This window comes from Podarcis filfolensis (assembly GCF_964270895.1).
Source record: "Podarcis filfolensis genome assembly, chromosome: 7".
NCBI lineage: Eukaryota > Metazoa > Chordata > Lepidosauria > Squamata > Lacertidae > Podarcis > Podarcis filfolensis.
In genome coordinates, this window is record NC_139603.1 from 27757308 (window position 1) to 27776761 (window position 19454).

Genomic DNA, 19454 nt, shown 5'->3' on the forward strand with positions numbered 1-19454 from the left:
CAAGTCGTCTTTGAGAGCATATTAGTCAATCTGAAATGTTACAAAGGCATAGATGAGAACAGTTAGATCTCTTTTGTCTAACAACAGGTGCAAGCACTCCTGGTCACAGCCATTGGCACTACCTGGATCCAGTAGAATCTCTGGACAACAAATCTGTTCCTAAGAGTCCATGCCAGTCCCATCAACCACATATAAAGATGACCTCTCTCCATCAATAATAGCTGCATCTTGTTGGGATTCCGTTTCAACTGGTTCAGCCTCTACCACTTAATACAGTCTTTCAGACACTGACTTAACACTAAGGCTACTTACTGAAATAAATATATAATTGGATGTCATCAGCATAGTGATATTCCCCAATTCCAAAAGTCTAGATTTAAGAACATTCAGTTACAATTCAAGCAGATTTTAGCCATCAGGTTGGCATCTGTCAGTCATACTGGAACTGAAAAGGTGTGCATGCATAATGAATATTAGAGACCCAGGTGAATTTCCAATCAAATGGCACTTGTGCAAAGCTTTAAGTTTTTAACAGAGTTAAGTAGGCAATATTGTTCTGAATGACCCAGTTACTGCCAAGTCTGCTTGGGAATTATATTTCATTAATTATACGTTCAGGTGAACGAGTAAAACAAAGTAAGAATAAAAAGCGTAAGGTGAAAGTAACTGCAATCCTTGTAGTCCTTGAGAGCCAGTGTGGTGTAGTGCAAAATCCTTGAGAGCCAGTGTGGTGTAGTGGTTAAGAGCGGTAGTCTCGTAATCTGGGGAACCGGGTTCGTGTCTCCGCTCCTCCACATGCAGCTGCTGGGTGACCTTGGGCCAGTCACACTTCTTTGAAGTCTCTCAGCCCCACTCACCTCACAGAGTGTTTGTTGTGGGGGAGGAAGGGAAAGGAGATTGTTTTTTTTTTTTTTAAATAATATTTATTAAAATTTTTCAAAAATACAAAAAATATCACTTTACGGGACTCCCCCCTTCCCCCACCCCTACCATATTCCCCTTTCATATTGTTGGCCAAACAAGTTCCCCATTCAAATTGAAACTTAGTTTGTTTTACCCTTAATAATAATAAAAAAAAAAAAAGAAAAAAACCCAGTGTTCTTTCCCCAAGACCCACCCCATGTCATTCCACAATTTCCATTTTTTAATAAAAGAAGCACCCCAGATAATAGAAACAGAAAAGGTAGAAAATAAAAAAAATATAATGAATAATAGACCAATTCAGCAAAAAATAACAAAGTTGGCAAGCCTTTGGAGTTTTAGTTCTCCCCCCCCTGTCTCCGGTTTAATTTCCCCCTGACCATCAACCCCTAGTGTCTGCCTGGAATTCTTAAGGCCATAAATCACAACTTTTCCCCAACTCCTTGCTGGCTATTTCTTTTTAAAATTAAAAATAAATTTTTTTGAAAATCAAAATTATTATTATTATCATTATTTTTCAAAACTTTAACTTCAGTCTTTAATAAAACTGTAATAGAACTCCCTCCATTGTTCTTTCCAGGTTGTAGTCTAATTTCCCTTTGTTCCGCTGCTAAAACGTTGTAATTCGAAAGTTTGGTAAGTCTGCAGGGATGGTTGTTATTCAGGGGCAAAACCTTACGTTCAGTCCCTTCCTTTCTTCAATAGAAAAATCTATTGTCTCCTTTAAAAAAACAAAAAAGAAAACACCCTGAAGACGAGATGTTATTTCCGTTTTGCAGCTTTCCCAGAAGATAACCAGTCCTGTAAAGTTCCATTGGTGTTTTTCCACTTTCCCAATCCTTGTAATGTCCCGAAGCTCCTCAAGGGGGATTGTTGTGACTTTGTTTCCTCTAATCCAAAAGTCAATTTGTTATCCATATTCGCCATTTTGTATCCAAATTTTAACAAGTTGTATCAAATTGTATCAAATTTAACCAGCCAAGTTCTCATAATAAAATCCACTCCGCTTTTCGACTTTGACAGCTATTTTGACAGCTGTCAAAATCTCCGACTCCTTTCACCAGGCTCTCTCTTCAGTCGCCCCGGTTCCCAGGGGGGGGGGTTGCGTTTCCCTTCTCCAATTCCTCCTCCAGCACAGTTCTTGTAGTTCCCCATCGTGGAATTTTGGATTTTTATCAGCAATGCAAGCCTTTTTGGGTCTTGGTTTCCCCGTCCTTGTTTTGGAAAGTTTACAATAGGGAGGGGACTGACTTCCTTTTTGGATCCCCCCCGCTCGTATCCAATTCGAAAAAAAAAAAAAAAAATTTTTTTTTTCCTCCTTTTGAGCCCGGTTTCCAAATTTACTCACGGGTTGTTGTTGAAAAGTCCGAATTTTCAATGGAAGAAGTCAGCGCTCTCCGCCGGATGGCATGCGGCTTCGCTCAGCAGGGGAAGCAGAAAACTCAAGGCACCACGCTTCTCCCCGGCACCCGATCCGTAGCCTTTAAAAAGGCTCCTTCACGAGTCGGGAGGGCGCTAACGGTGCAAGCCGAGTCTCCATGTCCACGGCCTCCGTGGCCGTGGTTTCTAAGGGTCCCCGCATCGCCGGTGCGGTAGAACCCAGCCCCTGCCGAGCAGACTCCCTCCGGAGCTCGGAGGGAGTCCGCCATTCGGCGATGGCGCCAACCCGGAAGTCCCCCGGGAAAGGAGATTGTTAGCCGCTTTGAGACTCCTGAAGGGGAGTGAAAGGCGGGATATCAAGTCCAAACTCTTCTTCTTCTTCTCTTCTTAGTCTTGCCATGATGCAAAAAGAAAGTGTCCATGTGCTGCACATGAAGAATTTGACACTCCTTTAAAACACCTATGATTGAAAATCAAAGTGAAAAGCAAGTAGAACTTACTGTGCTGGATGGTGATACTAAAATTATTTTAAAATTATTTGTGCTAAACACACAGACATTTCATTGTGTACGTACTACCACCTCTATTTCAATGTTGTAGTGTTTTACTGACATTATGGGCTGTATTCAACTATGCCCTAGTCAGAGAAGACCCACCGAAATTAATAAAACTAAGTTAGTCTTGTCTATTCACTTCAATGAGTTTATCCTTAGACTAGCGTCAATTACCGCCCTATGAATTTAATCTATAATTTTAATGTTGCAGCCTGCCGTGTATATTGTGATTGCAACAGAAGGGTGATATGGAATTACTGAAAAGGAATAAAGGTTACGAGGAAAAACAATACAGAGAAACTCACTGAATGAGTGGATTAGTTTGCCTTAAAAAACTCCCACACACATCTGTTTCCCTAGCGGGGAAGCCAAAAGAAAGCGAACACCCTCATTAGCACCTTCAAGAATACCTGTACAAAATTATTCACAATACTGGGTAAATAAGGGTGGCAAGCACACCTCTTGAATGTGAAGGCTCCCTCGCCTGCTATGCTGGGTTGTTGGGCATGCCTTTCCTAATTGCCATTATATAATAAAGCAGTGTTACATAACCTTGTAATTTGGATGCAAGAACAGAGGAACTCTGCCAGCCAGCACTATTATGCTCAAATCGTAAAAGCAGATGCTTTTCCAACTAGAAGAGTTTGGAAAAACCATTTTCTGCAGTACAGACTGCTTAGGACCACATTTTCAAAATGGAAGTGTATAGCTAAATTATGGATTTTTGCTGTCACAAATATAGTTGTGGCTGCCCACCTTTAAAAGGGGCTTAGGAAAATTTGTGGTGTCTAAAGACTGTCAATGGCTATTAGCCACAATGGGCACATTCTACTTCTCCTGTTGCTTCAGAATACCAGTTGCAAGGAATCACAGGTGGGGGAAGTGCTGTTGTGCTCATGTTCTTCACATAGGCATTTGGTGGTCTGTGAAAACAGGATCCTGGATTAGATGGGCCTTTGGTCTGATCCAGAATGTCCTCTTGACGTTTTTCTGTTCTTGAGAATGAAGTGGACCTTCAAGCAAGCTTGTCTCCAGCAAGTTTCAGTAGATATTCGACTGGGCCAGGAGGAACAGAACCGTGGAAGGGATGTAGCAGACCACCCGGTTTAACCCACTGCTCAAGAAACAGTATCTTATTAGTTTATCCCTTGCTATTCACCTGCTTTACATAGGTGGTCTCTGGTCCTGCAACTTGCTTTGTTAACAGACACAGCTGATAAACAATTGAGTGTTCTTCTGGTGACTGCAAATTTGGCACATATTATATTTTTAAATCTCAGAATGGTTATAGTTTAACACATGAGAAGCCAATATGCAATGCTGATGCCACAAGCAAAACAGGCAGGGAGGGGATTGTGCCATTCTTGAAAAGGAGTAAGATGACCTGTGTGTGTCTGCCTACAACAAAAAGTCAGGCCTGCACCTCTTATGCTTTTGCTTGCTTCCAAGCTCAGTAGGTGAGAGCCAAAACCACGGCAAGGCACAGGGGGATGAATGTGTACTCTAGTACACTGGTCTTCAACTGGTGTGTCAGGACCCACTAGAAAGTTACAGCCCAGTCTAAGCTGGCCTGCAACAGCAGCACTACCACCATGCAAATACTGTATATGGTTTTTAAAAAGATAAAGGTAAAGGGACCCCTGACCGTTAAGTCCAGTCATGAAGGACTCTGGGGTTGTGGCGCTCATCTCGCTTTACTGGCTGAGGGAGCCGGCATTTGTCCGCAGACAGCTTCCACAGCATGACTAAGCCGCTTCTAGCAATACAGAGCAGCACGTGGAAATGCCGTTTACCTTCCCGCTGGAGCGGTACCTATTTATCTACTTGCACTTTGACGTGCTTTCGAACTGCTAGGTGGGCAGGAGTAGGGACCGAACAAGGGGAGCTCACCCTGTTGAGGGGATTCGAACTGCTGACCTTCTGATCGGCAAGCCCTAGGCTCTGTGGTTTTGACCACAACGCCACCCGTGTCCCAGCCTTTAAAGATACAGGCATGCAAATTCATGTTTGGGTTAAAGGTCTAAAAAGGTTTAAGACTACTGCTTTAGAGCACACTTGAGGTTTCACTGCCACACAATGAGCCATCAAGTCCTGTCAGAAGAAAGTGCTTACATCTTTTGTTTAAGTGCCATACTTCTCACAAGGAGAATACATGCACTGCTCTTACAACATTATATCATATGGCCTCATTCATACACACTGGAAAATCAAGTCTGGAAGATGCACAAAAGCTATCATTACTGATTCTCTGACCAGCTAGAACTTAAAAGCAATGCAAACTTTGTTCCAAGAAACTACATAGATGTCTGCTAGAAGTTAAGAAAGTCATTTGTTGGTCTGCAGAAGAATCTTTTGCCTAAAGCACAGTTTTCTCAAGTTTGGATTACTTGGAATGGAACAGAAAAGCTGCAATGTGCCTCAGAGCTCTTGTTTTACTGAAGGGCACTTCAAAAGAAATATGTCGCTTTGAGAACTTCAGATAGGTGCTGTACCCTTCAAATCGCCTGGGAAATCCAAAATAATACCTTTTTAAATGGCCAGTTAGACAACTAATTCTTGAGAGATTAAACCTAAGAGCTTGGCTTCTCAAAAGTGCTGCTCTTTGGTTCTCAGCTATGGATTCACCAAACTTCCTTCAAACAATGCATTGCCAGATTTTTCCATCAAAAGTTGTAACTCTATGCTTACATTCTGCACTATGGAAGACTATCCCAATCTTGATTTCAAATGAGAAGTGAACAAAGTCAAAATCTTGGTTGACAGTAACAAAGTCAAAATCTTGGTTGTAGCAGTTAGGCAGAAGAAGAAGAAGAGTTTGGATCTGATATCCCGCTTTATCACTACCCGAAGGAATCTCAAAGCGGCTAACATTATCCTTTCCCTTCCTCCACCACAACAAACACTCTGTGAGGTGAGTGGGGCTGAGAGACTTCAAAGAAGTGTGACTAGCCCCAGGTCACCCAGCAGCTGCATGTGGAGGAGCGGGGAATCGAATCCGGTTCACCAGATTATGAGTCTACCGCTGTTAACCACTACACTACACTGGCATGTCAGATTAAGACCTGGGAGACCAGCATTCGAATCCACACACTGCCAAGTTTGCTGGGTGATCCTGGATAAAGTGGAGGGAGGATCATATTTATCACCTGGAACTCCTTAGGTGTGATGCTAACGTAATAATAACTAAAAATACACTGGCCACATTTTTAACCATAAAAAGCCCAACCAGTCACTTCTGCATGAGCGAAGGCACCAGGTGTATTTTGCACCTGGGTATCGGCCACTTGCAACCAAGTGAAGATGCCCAGGCGCCAGGACAGCGTCTGACATCTCCACCAGATGGAGGCGCATCTTGGCTCTTTTTACACACTACCAACACATCCTGTAGAATTCCACCCATTATATTTTATCTGCACAATCAGAATGAATTTCAGGAACCAAAAACTTGTATTGGAAAATGCGACTTTCAAGCTGTCTGGCCCCCAAATGACAACTAGGCATTCCGTTTTGAAGACTGCAACCCTGGTTTAAGGAGCTTTTTTGGTGCTTAGCTTATATATCTGAGTTTCTAACACTGGACTGGGGATGGGAGTCACATGCCTGTGATGTACAGGGTCAGAGGCAAAATGAAATGTCAATTTTACTTTTGCAGAGTAGGTTTGCTTCTACACCCACACCCACCTCTCTATCTCTACCCAGGGAAGCTAGGAGCATTATCAGAATTCAATGAAGAAGAAGAAGAGGAGGAGTAGTTTGGATTTGATATCCCGCTTTATCACTACCCTAAGGAGTCTCAAAGCAGCTAACAATCTCCTTTCCCTTCCTCCCTCACAACAAACACTCAGTGAGGTGAGTGGGGCTGAGAGACTTCAGAGAAGTGTGACTGGCCCAAGGTCACCCAGCAGCTGCATGTGGAGGAGCGGAGACGCGAACCTGGTTCACCAGATTACGAGTCCACCACTCTTAACCACTACACCACACTGGCTCTCCACTCCACTCAGGCAAAGCTGCCTAAGGAGGCTGTAAAGCATGGGTGGCAAGATGTGTGGTGAAGAAGGGTGTGTGAGCTAGCGAGAGTCTAGCCGGAGAGACCTGGGGAACCACATCTGGCCCCTGCCTGAGGTTCCCCATACCAGCATGAAGACTGTTGCCACATTGATGGTTCATGTAGCTCAGTAGTACTACATTCTCTCTGGCAGCAGCTCTTCAAGATCTCAGGCTGAGGTCTGGGATCTTGTTGCCCAGGATCCTTTCTAACTAGAGACTGCTCAACTTGTCCTGGAATCTTATGAATGCAAGGCATGTGCTATAGCCTTTCACATGAATACTATGGGTTTACCATCTGGGCCTAAATAAAACTTTTACTATGCTCTTGGGGAGAAAAAGGCAGGAAACACCATTTTTAGGCTGTAAACCTGTGTATCCTTATCTCGGAGTAAGCCCCACTGAAGACAGTGGGACTGACTCCCGAGTAAACGTGCACAGGATTGGAATGTCAGTTACTTTTCTATAGAATATCTGCTCTGCTTTCATAGACATTTTCAAATAAAAACCAATAACCTGGAAAATATAAAAAAGACACCAGTAGACAAAAAGGCACTTTTATGCTTTTTAGTTATAGAAAGCTCCTCTTGTAAAATTCAGTCAAATCCCATGAATGTCATGGAACAAAATGACTGTAATCCGTCACGTTTCCACAATCCCCTCCGGGCTGATTCAACTAGTTATTTATGAACCTGAGATGCCAATGGTCACTTTGATGACTAAACCATAAATTAGCATGTAAAGAGAATATAAATTTGATTTCACAGAAGCAACAAATTGCAAGGCAGCGAGGATATTATTTAATTTCTATCGACATGTCACAGGGAAAAAAAAGTCAGCAAAAGGAGATGTGCTACATCTTAATAAACCTGCAAACTGCATAATACATCTAATATTTGATTTGCTCCACTGCCTTGGTTATAAAACTCTGCACATAATACGGGTCTTAGGTTTAAGATTTCAAAAAGCCCTAGTTCATGACAACACTTGTTCACTATTTGAATTATTTCTTTATAACACACATAAAAAATAAACATTACACTTGAAAAATAATGAGAATACTCTTATAATTGTTCCTCTGGAATATATAATTGCATGTAGAAAATAGAACAGTATCAAGATAGGTTTAGACATGGTGAAAAAATCTATATTTATCCTTATTAATAAGTGTGCTTAGAGACAGTGAGAGCATTTTGCTTGCTTATTAGAAAACAAGTGAATGATGGTTATATAAAAACAGTTGTATAAGGTGATTTTTTATACCATCTAGACACTACTACAAACATTTCTGACTCCATAAACTACTGTCACATTCAGGAATCATAGAACTGCAGAGCAGGAAGGACCCTGGGGATCATCTAGTCCAGGCTTCCTCAACCTCTGCCCTCCAGATGTTTTTGGCCTACAACTCCCATGATCCCTAGCTAGCAGGACCAGTGGTCAGGGATGATGGGAATTGTAACCTCAAAACATCTGGAGGGCCGAGGTTGAGGAAGCCTGAAAATGCAGGAATATGCAGCTCTCCCATATGGGGATCAAACCTGTAACCCTGGGGTTATCAGCACCAATGTAGGCTGCAATATGAGATACGCTAACTACAGAGAACGCAGTCCCGTTGAAAACAGTGTGACTTGCATGTATGTGTATTACAGTTTCCCTGATATGAAATCTAGCACAGCCAGACAGTGGTGGGGAAATGTGGTTTCCTTGCAACAGAAAGATCTAAGGAAGATGCACAACAAATGAGTAATGTGTGCATCAATCGTGTTAAAAGCATACTGTGTACACAGCCTCTTGCTAAAAGCGAGCTGTTTCTCTGTATGTGTATCTAAACACATTAAGGCTTCAGTCTATAAATACTGATTTGGAAAATCCTGAATCAGTTGAGGCTGTACAATTCCATGTTTTGACTGATGTCCGATTGGCTGTGGCCTTTCAGATGTTTCTGAACTTCAACTCCCGTCATTCCCAGCCAGCATGGCTAATCATCAGGGAATATGGGAGTTGCCGTCTTCCAACATGTGAAGGACTAGAAGTTAGCCAACCCTCTGCTAAAGAAAAATAAAGATGCAGCTGGTGGAATACGTGAAATTTTTACAGAAGCAATGATGCTTTCTCCAGTGACCAGTGGGAAAACTGCTGAGTGGGAGACTGCAGGTCATGTGGAGGAACCCAGGTTACCTCTAGTTAAAGAATCCAAGGTAGCAGGGCTGGGAGAAGCCTCCATACATCACCTTGGAAAGTCACTGTCAACTTTTTTAGTAAGTCCGTTTGCATACCAGCTTTCCTCTAAGGAGTTCAAGGTGGCCTATGTGGTTAACCCCCCACATTTTATCATCACAAACATAAGATTGAAAGAAAAAAAAGGCCTGCAGGGTCAGGCCAAAAGCCCAACTAGTCCAGCATCCTGTTCTCAAAGTGGCCAACCACATGCCCAAGCAGAACCTCCCAGAAGATGGTATCCAGTGGCATGCTGCCTTTGACACTGGAAGCAGAAATACCCTGTGGTGTAGCTTAGGCTGAGATACGGTGACTGTCTCATGGGGCAGGTCACTCAGTGAGATTCATGACAGAGTGTGAGGATTTCAATCCAGGTCTCTCTGGTCCAAGTCTGACACCCTAAAGACTACACCACACTGCTTCTCACCTGGAGTAGACATTACTGGGCTTGGCTGTTGGTTTGATTTGGCATAAAGCACCTTCAGATGATCATTTCTTCAAAGGCATCAACGAAAGAAAAAACACCGCCTTACACATGTATATACCGAGGAAGTCTAAAACAGGATATATTGCTCACCACGGCGAGACAGTTGGCACATTGTATCACCAATCCTGGCCTGACTGCACTGGCTGCCAATTAGTTTTTGGTCGCAATTCGAAGTGCTGGTTTTAACTAATAATAATAATAATAATAATAATAATAATAATAATAATAATAATTTATTTATACCCCACTCTGGGCGGCTTCCAAAAAAATATTAAAATACTGTGATACATCAAACATTAAAAGCTTCCCTAAACAGGGCTGCCTTCAGATGTCTTCTAAAAGTCTGGTAGTTGTTGTTCTCTTTGACATCTGGTGGGAGGGCGTCACTACCGAGAAGGCCCTCTGCCTGGCTCCCTGTAACTTGGCTTCTCGCAGTGAGGGAACTGCCAGAAGGCCCTCGGTGCTGGACCTCAGTGTCTGGGTAGAAGGATGGGGGTGGAGACGCTCCTTCAGATATACTGGACCGAGGCCGTTTAGGGCTTTAAAGGTCAGCACCAACACTTTGAATTGTGCTCAGAAATGTACTGGAGCCAATGTAAGTCTTTCAAGACCGGTGTTATATGGTCTCGGCGGCCGCTCCCAGTCACCAGTCTGGCTGCCGCGTTCTGGATTAGTTGTAGTTTCCGGGTCACCTTCAAAGGTAGCCCCATGTAGAGCGCATTGCAGTAGTCCAAGCGGGAGATAACCAGAGCATGCACCACTCTGGCGAGGCAGTCCGCAGGCAGATAGGGTAAAGCCCTAAATGGCTCAGGATTGCAATACCTGGATCGCCTTGCCCCATAAGAGCCAACCCAGACCCTGCGATCATCATCTGAAGTTCCTTCTTCGTGTGCCCTCTCCACAAGAGGTCTGGAGGGTGGCAACACAACAGTGGGCCTTTTCTGTGGTGGCTCCCCATTTGTGGAATGATGCTTTCCCCAGGAAGACTCATTATATATGTTTAGGCCCCATGCAGAAACTTTCCTCTATAACCAGGCCTTTAACTATCTGTGGCCTTTTCAATGTGCATGGGATGTTTTTAATGTATTTCCCCCTTCTTTTGGTTTTAATGTATCTATGTGGGTTTTTTGCTTTGCTTTGTTGGTTGCTTGGTTGTAAGCTGCTTTGGGTTGCCTTGGGCAAGATAAAGCAACTAACAAAATAAATAAATAAAACTAATTATAATAATTTTCATCAGCAGAGCCGTGTAACAGACTGGAGTTACACAATTGGAAGGAGACAGCAACATTTTTGCAATTTAATTAAACTGGTAAGAAAAACATGCTTACCTGTCGGTGTATCATTTCCAGACTAGCCTTTGCTTTGTTCATTAGTGTTTCTATTTCTTCTGAATCCTTTATGTTTTTGTTTTCTCTGAAAGCATCCCTTATTCTTCTGATGGCGTATGTCCTAAGAAACGTTAGAGATGAAAAATGAGTGTCCACATGATTGCCAAAATTGTGAATGACAAGCTGTAAAACAACTATTACGATGCAGAGGGCCAAGAGTTTGAGGAATATAGAAATATGCTGAGTACTAACAATCATGCATTTATACAGTGCTTCGGAGGGACGCGGGTGGTGCTGTGGCCTAAACCACTGAGCCTCTTAGGCTTGCTGATTGGAAGGTCATTGGTTCAAATCTCTGAGACGGGGTAAGCTCCCATTGCTCTGTCCCATCTCCTGCCAACCTAGCAGTTTGAAAGCACGCCAGTGCAAATAAATAAGTACCGCTGCAGCAGGAAGGTAAACGGTGTTTCCGTACGCTCTGGCACTCCTCACGGTCCTCCGTGCACCAGAAGCACTTTAGTCATGCTAGCCACATGACCCGGAAAAACTGTCTGCGGACAAACGCCAGCTCGCTCGGCCTGAAAGCGAGATTAGAGCCACAACCCCACAGTTGCCTTTGACTGGACTTAACCATCCAGGGGTCCTTTACCTTTACCTTTTACTGTGCTTCATGTTTATAGATGTACCTATACAACACTTCAGAATGTTCAGAGCACAGTGACCAGGTCTGAACGCAATGCTAATCCAAACCATGGTTCAGCACAACATTTTGGTTCCCAGAGAAGAGATCACAGCCACTTTGTTCCTCTGGTTCTGCTTCTGTTGTGAGCAAAGCCACAGTTAAGTTTAGCATATTGTCTGAAGCTAGGCTCATGGTTGTCTTACTCCAGACAAAGCATGAGCTGTAACCAAGGCCTGCTATTTAACTTGGGATTTTAAAAGGAATAATAAAATCAAACTTATTACATGGATTGTAACTTTATCATTCCCTTATAAAATCCTTTATTATCAAAAAAAAAAAAAAAAAAGAGAAAAAGAAAAGAAGATGCACAAAACAAATCTGCAATGCTCAAGATGCTTGTCTGAGCACATAGTAGATTGCAGTCAAAGGTTGTGTTTTTATATTGTAAACTGCCCCATGATCCTCAGGTGAAGAAGAAGAAGAAGAGTTTGCATTTGATATCCCGCTTTATCACTACCCAAAGGAGTCTCAAAGCGGCTAACATTCTCCTTTCCCTTCCTCCCCCACAACAAACACTCTGTGAGGTGAGTGGGGCTGAGAGACTTCAGAGAAGTGTGACTGGCCCAAGGTCACCCAGCAGCTGCATGTGGAGGAGCGGAGACGCGAACCCGGTTCCCCAGATTACGAGTCCACCGCTCTTAACCACTGCACCACACTGGCATAGTAAAATAATACAACAACAACAATACATATAAGGGATTCTGAGGCTAAGTCCCAGCCTATGTGCTAGAAGTAAAAGATTTATAAGATAAGGTTGAGACCACAAAAACTTAGGTCATCATCCTGCCCACGATGGACACAGTGTCTGCACATTGGGGCCACACTCTGAAGCACAAGTAATAAGCACTGAACCAAGAGCTCTATCCAAATTCTGGGTAGTGATGCCTTTGTGAATGCATATGGCGGAGCAAGGGGACAGGCCTCCATGGAGCATTTGGAAATCTTTGGGGTTCAGATGTTGCACTCACAGTGAACTGGATGGTGTCCCTGGTGATTAAGTGCAGCTTCAATGAACTGTTTTCTAATCTCAGTCCTAGCGGCATTTTATCTCTGCTAGAAACCCTCACGCACATCTCTCGACTCTAGCCTCTTAGTCTTTGTTTTCGATTTGCACTTCAGCTGTTTTAACTTCCATTTTGGAATCTACTTTGTTTGCCGCCTGCTGCACCCAGGCACGAAAACCAATGGAGAAAAACAAAAAGCAATTCAAAACCTGAAGGGAGCACAATATCCGCCACAAGAGAGTAGTTAAGTGTTTTCATTAAGTTTCACAAACTCCAGCATAGAAGAGGCCCCAAGATTACTCTGTAGTTACAATGGCAGTGACAACATTATTCAAACCTCTGATTGAAAGAACAAGTTGCAGGAAAGCAAGTTGCGGCAGTACATTAAATACTTCTGATTTCCAGATCAAACCTAAGTGAATGAATAAGCTGGTAAAATGCTTCTCTAAAAATAATGTGCCAGAAGGCTCATTGCAAGGAACATCACACTGGCTCCTACAAACAAAAATTAACAAGCATGTTGAAATCCCAAGCCATTCAATAACAATGCCAATTCCATTACAGCTGTGAAGATGCCTTGCATTTAACCAACACATTGGTCTACATAGCTCAGTGTATTGTCCTACACTGGCTGGCAGCAGCTTTCCAGGATTTCAAGCAGGAGTCCTTCCCAGCCATACTCAGAGATGCTGAGGATTGATCCTGGGACCTTCTGCATGCAAGGTAAAGGTAATGGGACCCCTGACCATTAGGTCCAGTCGCAGACGACTCTGGGGTTGCGATGCTCATCTCGCTTTACTGGCTGAGGGAGCTGGCATACAGCTTCCGGGTCATGTGGCCAGCATGACTAAGCCGCTTCTGGCGAACCAGAGCAGCACACGGAAATGCCATTTACCTTCCCGCTGGAGCAGTACCTATTTATCTACTTGCACTTCGTGCTTTCGAACTGCTGTGTTGACAGGAGCAGGGACCGAACAACGGGAGCTCACCTCATCGCGGGGATTCGAACCGCCAATCAGCAAGCCCTAGGCTTAACTACAGAGCCATGGCTACCCCCCACTAAAAATAATGGGAGCTACCAAGGAACATGATGTTCATTTATTTCCATGTCGCAGACCTTCCCTTATCATGTAAGCAGGCCTAAAACCACTCTTCATGCATCTCCAGGTGGATTTTCATGGGGCTATGCTACTAAAAGCTAACACAGCGTGTTGGCAGACCTTGCACTTGAAATAGATGCCATTATGCAGAAAGTTCCAGTGCATTAAAGAAACCTTGGGAAGAAAACCCCCCATGTTCATTGTTGTTCTGGGTTTATGCTCTTCAGGCAAGAGCCACCGGCTGTGTAAACCCCATATGTTTAAAGCACATTTCTACCAAAACGAATCTCAGGAACTGTAGCTCTGTGAGGGGTGAACTACAGTTCCCAGGATTCTTGGGGTATATACAGTGGTACCTCAGGTTACATACGCTTCAGGTTACGTACGCTTCAGGTTACAGACTCCGCTAACCCAGAAATAGTATCTCGGGTTAAGAACTTTGCTTCAGGATGAGAACAGAAATCGTGCTCCAGTGGCGCAGCGGCAACAGGAGGCCCCATTAGCTAAAGTGGTGCTTCAGGTTAAGAACAGTTTCAGGTTAAGAACGGACCTCCAGAACGAATTAAGTTCTTAACCCGAGGTACCACTGTACGGTACTTAAAATATATGATGTGTATGCAACCAGTGTCTCCTGCCTGAAGAAAAGAAATCCAGAAGATCAATAAACGGGGGGGGGGGGGGGCTTTCTGTCCCAAGATTTATTTAATGTATATGTTGGGTTTGGTTGGCAGAAGACAGGAGGCTCAGGCTACAATCATGTATCCACTTACCTGGGAGTAAACCCTACTGAACTCAATTGGACTTCCTTCTGAGCAGACATGGTTAGGATTGTGCTGTTACTTTTGAGTAGTCTACTCTAGCTTTGCCAAAGTACTAGTGAATAAAAATGGCATATCCTCCTCCTACTTTAGTTGTGATTGTCCAACATTGCATGAGGCTGAACTGAATGACCCTTGGGGCCCTCCACAATTCTGAGTGATGTTACATTTAACCCATCATATGAGGGTTCAAAAATGGGTTACCAAACAAGACCATTTTGATGTATGGGTACTATAAATATGTTTTATAAATAGTTACTTGCACACTGCAGAGGCTCCCATTGACACATGTTTCTGCAGTATGTGCTGAGGATACCATATCAATATGCAGCTCTTATTCTAAAAATCTCCCTTTGAGGAATCTCTTATTACGATGCCTGCAAAAGTGCACTGAACCCTCTGTTTATTTTATTCCAACTGAAACAATGTGCTCCATAAAGCCATTGTTTTTTGTTTCTTTGTGGTTTGTCTTGTTTGCATGTTGTTTTTGAAAATTCAAACATATCTTTAAAGAATCAATGCTCTCTTGCAATGTATGAACAGCTCTGACCCAAAGGTGGTAACAGTACGCATCTTTCCTTGACAATTTCTCATAGACCTGTATATACATAAGATAAGAGCATAAAAAGAGCCTGTTCTATCAGGCCAATGACTCTCACAGTGGCCAACCAGATGCCTTTGAGCTCAAAAGCAAACTATCTATGCAATTCGCAGCAACTAGCACTGAGGGGCATTCTGCCTGTTTGGATTGGACTGTACCAACAATGTGATAGAAAAATCCATTGCAACCGGGGTCAAGCTGTTCTGAGAGTGGGGGTAAATGCCACACCTTAAAGTTGAAACTGTTCCTTTCCAATACATATGAAGGTCAGACATGGATTACCAGGAAACTAATTATGTGATTTTCCATGCCTGAGGAGCTCTCACTCACTGATTTTTTTATCCTGCCTTTCAAGGGCTGGGGTCAAGGTACACTTATGCAGCCCAACAAGCAATCCTATACTCAAGGAACTGGTGTAAAGTCACAGCAGATCCAAACCCACTCAGTAGCAGGGCTGCTGCTGGCTGCACTGACCTAAGCCTGACAGAGATAAAACAAGCATTTAAAATACTGTTTGAGTTATATCACCCTTTGGGCTGGTGTAAGCGGAGTTGCCAGGTCACCTGACCTAGTGAATAGGCCTTTAACATCCACCCTTTCTGGTCCCTGCCATGTCATTCATTACCCTTTTCAGGCTTAAACTAAGTTAAGATCTGCTGGTATCCGTAGCTGGGTGGAGGATGTGTTTCCTGGCTCAGCTGGAGACCTGTTGGATTCTAACCTGCTCAGCCCAGGGGATCTTGCTTTAGAATTGCTCCCTAAGGCTGCACTTCAGTATGGCATAATGGTTAGAGTGTTGGGAGACAAGGGTTCAAATCCCAGCTCAGCCATGAAGCCCACTGGGCGGCCTTGGGCCAGTCACCATCTCTCGGCCTAACCTACTTCACAGGGTTGTTGTGAGGATAAAATGGGGAGGAGAACCATGTGCACCACCTTGAGCTCCTTTGGATAAAATGTGGCATGTAATAAATAACAACAACAGATTTCCTAGGAAGTCCCAATTAACACAGGATCACTGCAGGAAAGAACAGTAAGGTTTCTTTCTGAAATGCTAACTTTTGTATACATACAAAGGTGTGTTGCTATTTCTTTTAAGTTCCTGTAAGAATCCCAATACACCAAACAGGAATCAATATCTTTCAGCTCTTGATTAAAGATACACAGCATATAAATGCAACAAACAATAACAATAGCAACAGATTTACTAGGAAGTCCCATATAACACAGAAACATAGGTACACACGGCAGGCAGGAAGCAGTGTAGTAAGGTTTCTTTCCGAAATGCTAACTTTGGTATACAATGGTGTGTGGTTGTTTTTAAAGTTCCCGTTAAGAACCCCAATATACCAAAAAGGAATTAATATATTTTAGCTGCTTGTGAAAGATAAGGGTTCCTCCCCTCTTTTTTTGGGGGGGGGAGGGAGGGGAATCTCTAAAAACTTGCGCAACAAAATACAGCACAAAAAAACCAAATAGCCCCCAGCCACCCTCCCAATCAAGTTTAGACGCCATCAGGACCCCAACCCAGTTCGTTTCCAGCCTCGAGTTCAGTGGGGCTTCCTCCCAGGTCAATAGGGACACGTCAGCTTGCAGCCCCCATTGGGTTGGAGAATAAAGGCTGCAGAAAAGGCTACGCACTTTTTATTTTCAGAGAAGGGGAAACCCCACCGCGCTCGAGGGAAAGGGGCCGCGAGGGGCCTTCAAGCCGAAGGCGGAGGAAGCCTTTCCCGTACCTGTATCCGTAGGCGCTGAAGCTCTGGCTCTCCCTCAGCAAAGCCCGGTAGAGCCGCAGCACCTGAGCCCGCCTGGACGCTGCCATGTTGAAAACACGCCGGGCCTGCCGAAGGCCCCTGCTTCTGAGGCGGCCTCCGCCGGGGCCTGACTCCGGAAGCGGCGGGGAAGCCGGCGCCGAGCTCCGCAGCGGGGTTCGCGCGGGAAGTGGAGCCAGCCGGGCTCTCCGAGCGAAAGAGCCGCGCTCTCGGGGCCGAAGGCTCGGCTCGGGAAAAGGCCGCGGACGCGTCAGGCGCGGCCCGGGCAGCTTCTGAGACCGCCCGGAGAGGCTGCCGAGGAGAGGAAGGTGAGTCCGAGAGGCGGGCGGCGGAAGGAGGCGCGGGGCCGTCTCTCGCGGCGGGGACTCGGGCGCAGCCTGGGGAGGGAATAATGCTGCCCTCGCCTGGGTCGTCGTCGTCGTCCCGTCTCCTGTTTAAAACCTGCAGACCTGACTCTGCCCAGCAAATACCGCCCCGAGTCCAAAGCAACTCGAAAACAAAACCAGTTGCTTAGCTGCTGGCTTTCTTTTTTGCATATAATTTTTATTAAGTTTTCTCTTTTACAATTTGTACAATGTTGTACAATGACAATACGTAAAGGTATTATTATTATTATTATTAAGAGACTCATTTTTACATTCTTAAGATATCAATGACTTCCCTCCTTCTCTTTCCATGGTTACTTTTGCATATATCATAAATCCCTGCATATCTCACCAAAAAAACTATATACCATTCAGTATTCCATTATTACATTCATCAAAACTTATTCATACAGTGGTACCTCGGGTTACATACGCTTCAGGCTACATATGCTTCAGGTTACAGACTCCGCTAACCCAGAAATAGTGCTTCAGGTTAAGAACTTTGCTTCAGGATGAGAACAGAAATAGTGCTCTGGCAGCGCGGCAGCAGCAGGAGGCCCCATTAGCTAAAGTGGTGCTTCAGGTTAAGAACAGTTTCAGGTTAAGAACGGACCTCCGGAACGAATTAAGTACCGTATTTTTCGCCCTATAGGACGCACTTTCCCCCCTCCAAAAATGAAGGGGAAATGTGTGTGCGTCCTATGGGGCGAATGCAGGATTTCGCTGAAGCCTGAAGAGCGAGAGGCGTCGGTGCGCACCGACCCCTCTCGCTCTCCAGGCTTCAGGAAGCTATCTGCAAGCCTTGGGAGCCCGGCGGGAGTGCCCGCCGGGCTCCCAAGGCTTGTGGGCAGCAGCCTGCAGTCCGAAGCACAGGGCGCACTCTGGAGCGCGCCCCGTGCTTCGCGCAGATATCCGCAAGGCTTGCGGGCAATAGCCTGTTCTGGGGGCTGGGGTCGGGAGAAGCTCGGGCTTCCCCCACCCCCACCCCCGCAAGCAAGCTCGGGGGACAGCGGGGAGGCAGAGCGCCGCCATCCCGCTGTTCCCCGACCTGGTTTGCGGAGTTGCCTGCATCCCGAAGAGAGATGCCTGCATCCCGATGCCTTCGGGCAGATATCCGCAAGCCTGGGGAGACTGGCACGACTTCCCGCGGGCTCCCTAGGCTTGCAGATAGCAGCCTGTTCTGGGGGCTGGGGTTGGGGGAAGCTCAGGCTTCCCCCGCCCCAGCCCCGCGCATGGGGGGAAAATAATTTTTTCCCCCTTTATTCCCCCCCCCAAAAAACTTGGTGTGCCCTATGGGCCAGTGTGCCCTATGGGGCGAAAAATACGGTACTTAACCCGAGGTACCACTGTACTGTGGAATTTATCTTAATGCTGCCATCGTTTTCAGCCGCACACAATTATTCCCCATATATTTAATAAGCGTTTTCCAATCTTCTCGAAACGTATGTTTTTTATTCTGTATGGTAAGTCTGCGAGGTGTGCATTCGGTATTCCGTCAACTTAAGTTGCCACTCTTCTTTGGTTGGGACCTCGCTCGTTTTCCATTTTGGGGGCTAACAAAACACGGGCTGCAGTAGTAGCTGCTACTGTAGCTGCTGGCTTTCTTAATGCCTGAAGATTTTCTCTGAAATCGCACACTTACTTTTTTCCAGCGCTGCCACGCTGTAGCCCTGCACCGTTCACAAACTCTGCTGGTCCTGACTTGGAGATGCCGCCTCACTTTCTCCAGCAAACCCCTGTCCCTGGCCCATTGGTGTTTGCTCTTGTCCCTAGACTGGGGTGTTAGGACCACACCATAGTGCAACTGGTTGCAGAGACCGGTTGGAAACCCTTCAGTTAATTTTACACCGGGACAGTTTGCAACAGAAAAAAAATGCAAGTACAGTGGTACCTTGGTTTAAGAACAGCTTAGTTTATGAACAACTGCAATTAAGAACGCTGCAAATCCGGAAGTAGGTATTTTGGTTTGTGAAGTTTGCCTTGGAATAAGAACATGTTTCGCTTCCTGTTGAGTGTGTTCCATTTGTAAATTAAGTCCCCCGCTGCTATGGGCAAGGAAGCAACACTCACCTTTTCTATTTCCTTTTCTTTTATTGGAAAAAGTAAGCAAAGCAAATGTTG

The 19454-nt window shown here is 44.8% G+C and overlaps 2 protein-coding genes across 5 annotated transcripts in view; one reads left to right on the forward strand and one right to left on the reverse strand.

The window, feature by feature from the left end:
- Positions 1 to 17065, reverse strand: part of LYRM4 (LYR motif containing 4) — a 60690-nt gene extending 43625 nt beyond the window's left edge. Inside the window, exons 1-2 of the mRNA XM_083624136.1 lie at positions 16933 to 17065; positions 10935 to 11055 (exon numbers count right to left, since the gene is read on the reverse strand). Coding sequence (XP_083480262.1) covers positions 10935 to 11055; positions 16933 to 17018 — 207 coding nt within the window. The 5' untranslated portion in view covers positions 17019 to 17065. The remainder of the gene's footprint in view (positions 1 to 10934; positions 11056 to 16932) is intronic.
- Positions 17066 to 17136: 71 nt separating this feature from the next.
- Positions 17137 to 19454, forward strand: part of FARS2 (phenylalanyl-tRNA synthetase 2, mitochondrial) — a 214550-nt gene continuing 212232 nt past the window's right edge. For 3 of the 4 annotated variants that reach the window (XM_083623952.1, XM_083623954.1, XM_083623955.1), the window contains exon 1: positions 17137 to 17276. The gene's annotated coding sequence lies outside the window, so the exon portion shown is untranslated. The remainder of the gene's footprint in view (positions 17277 to 19454) is intronic. The other variant, XM_083623953.1, reaches the window with a different exon arrangement.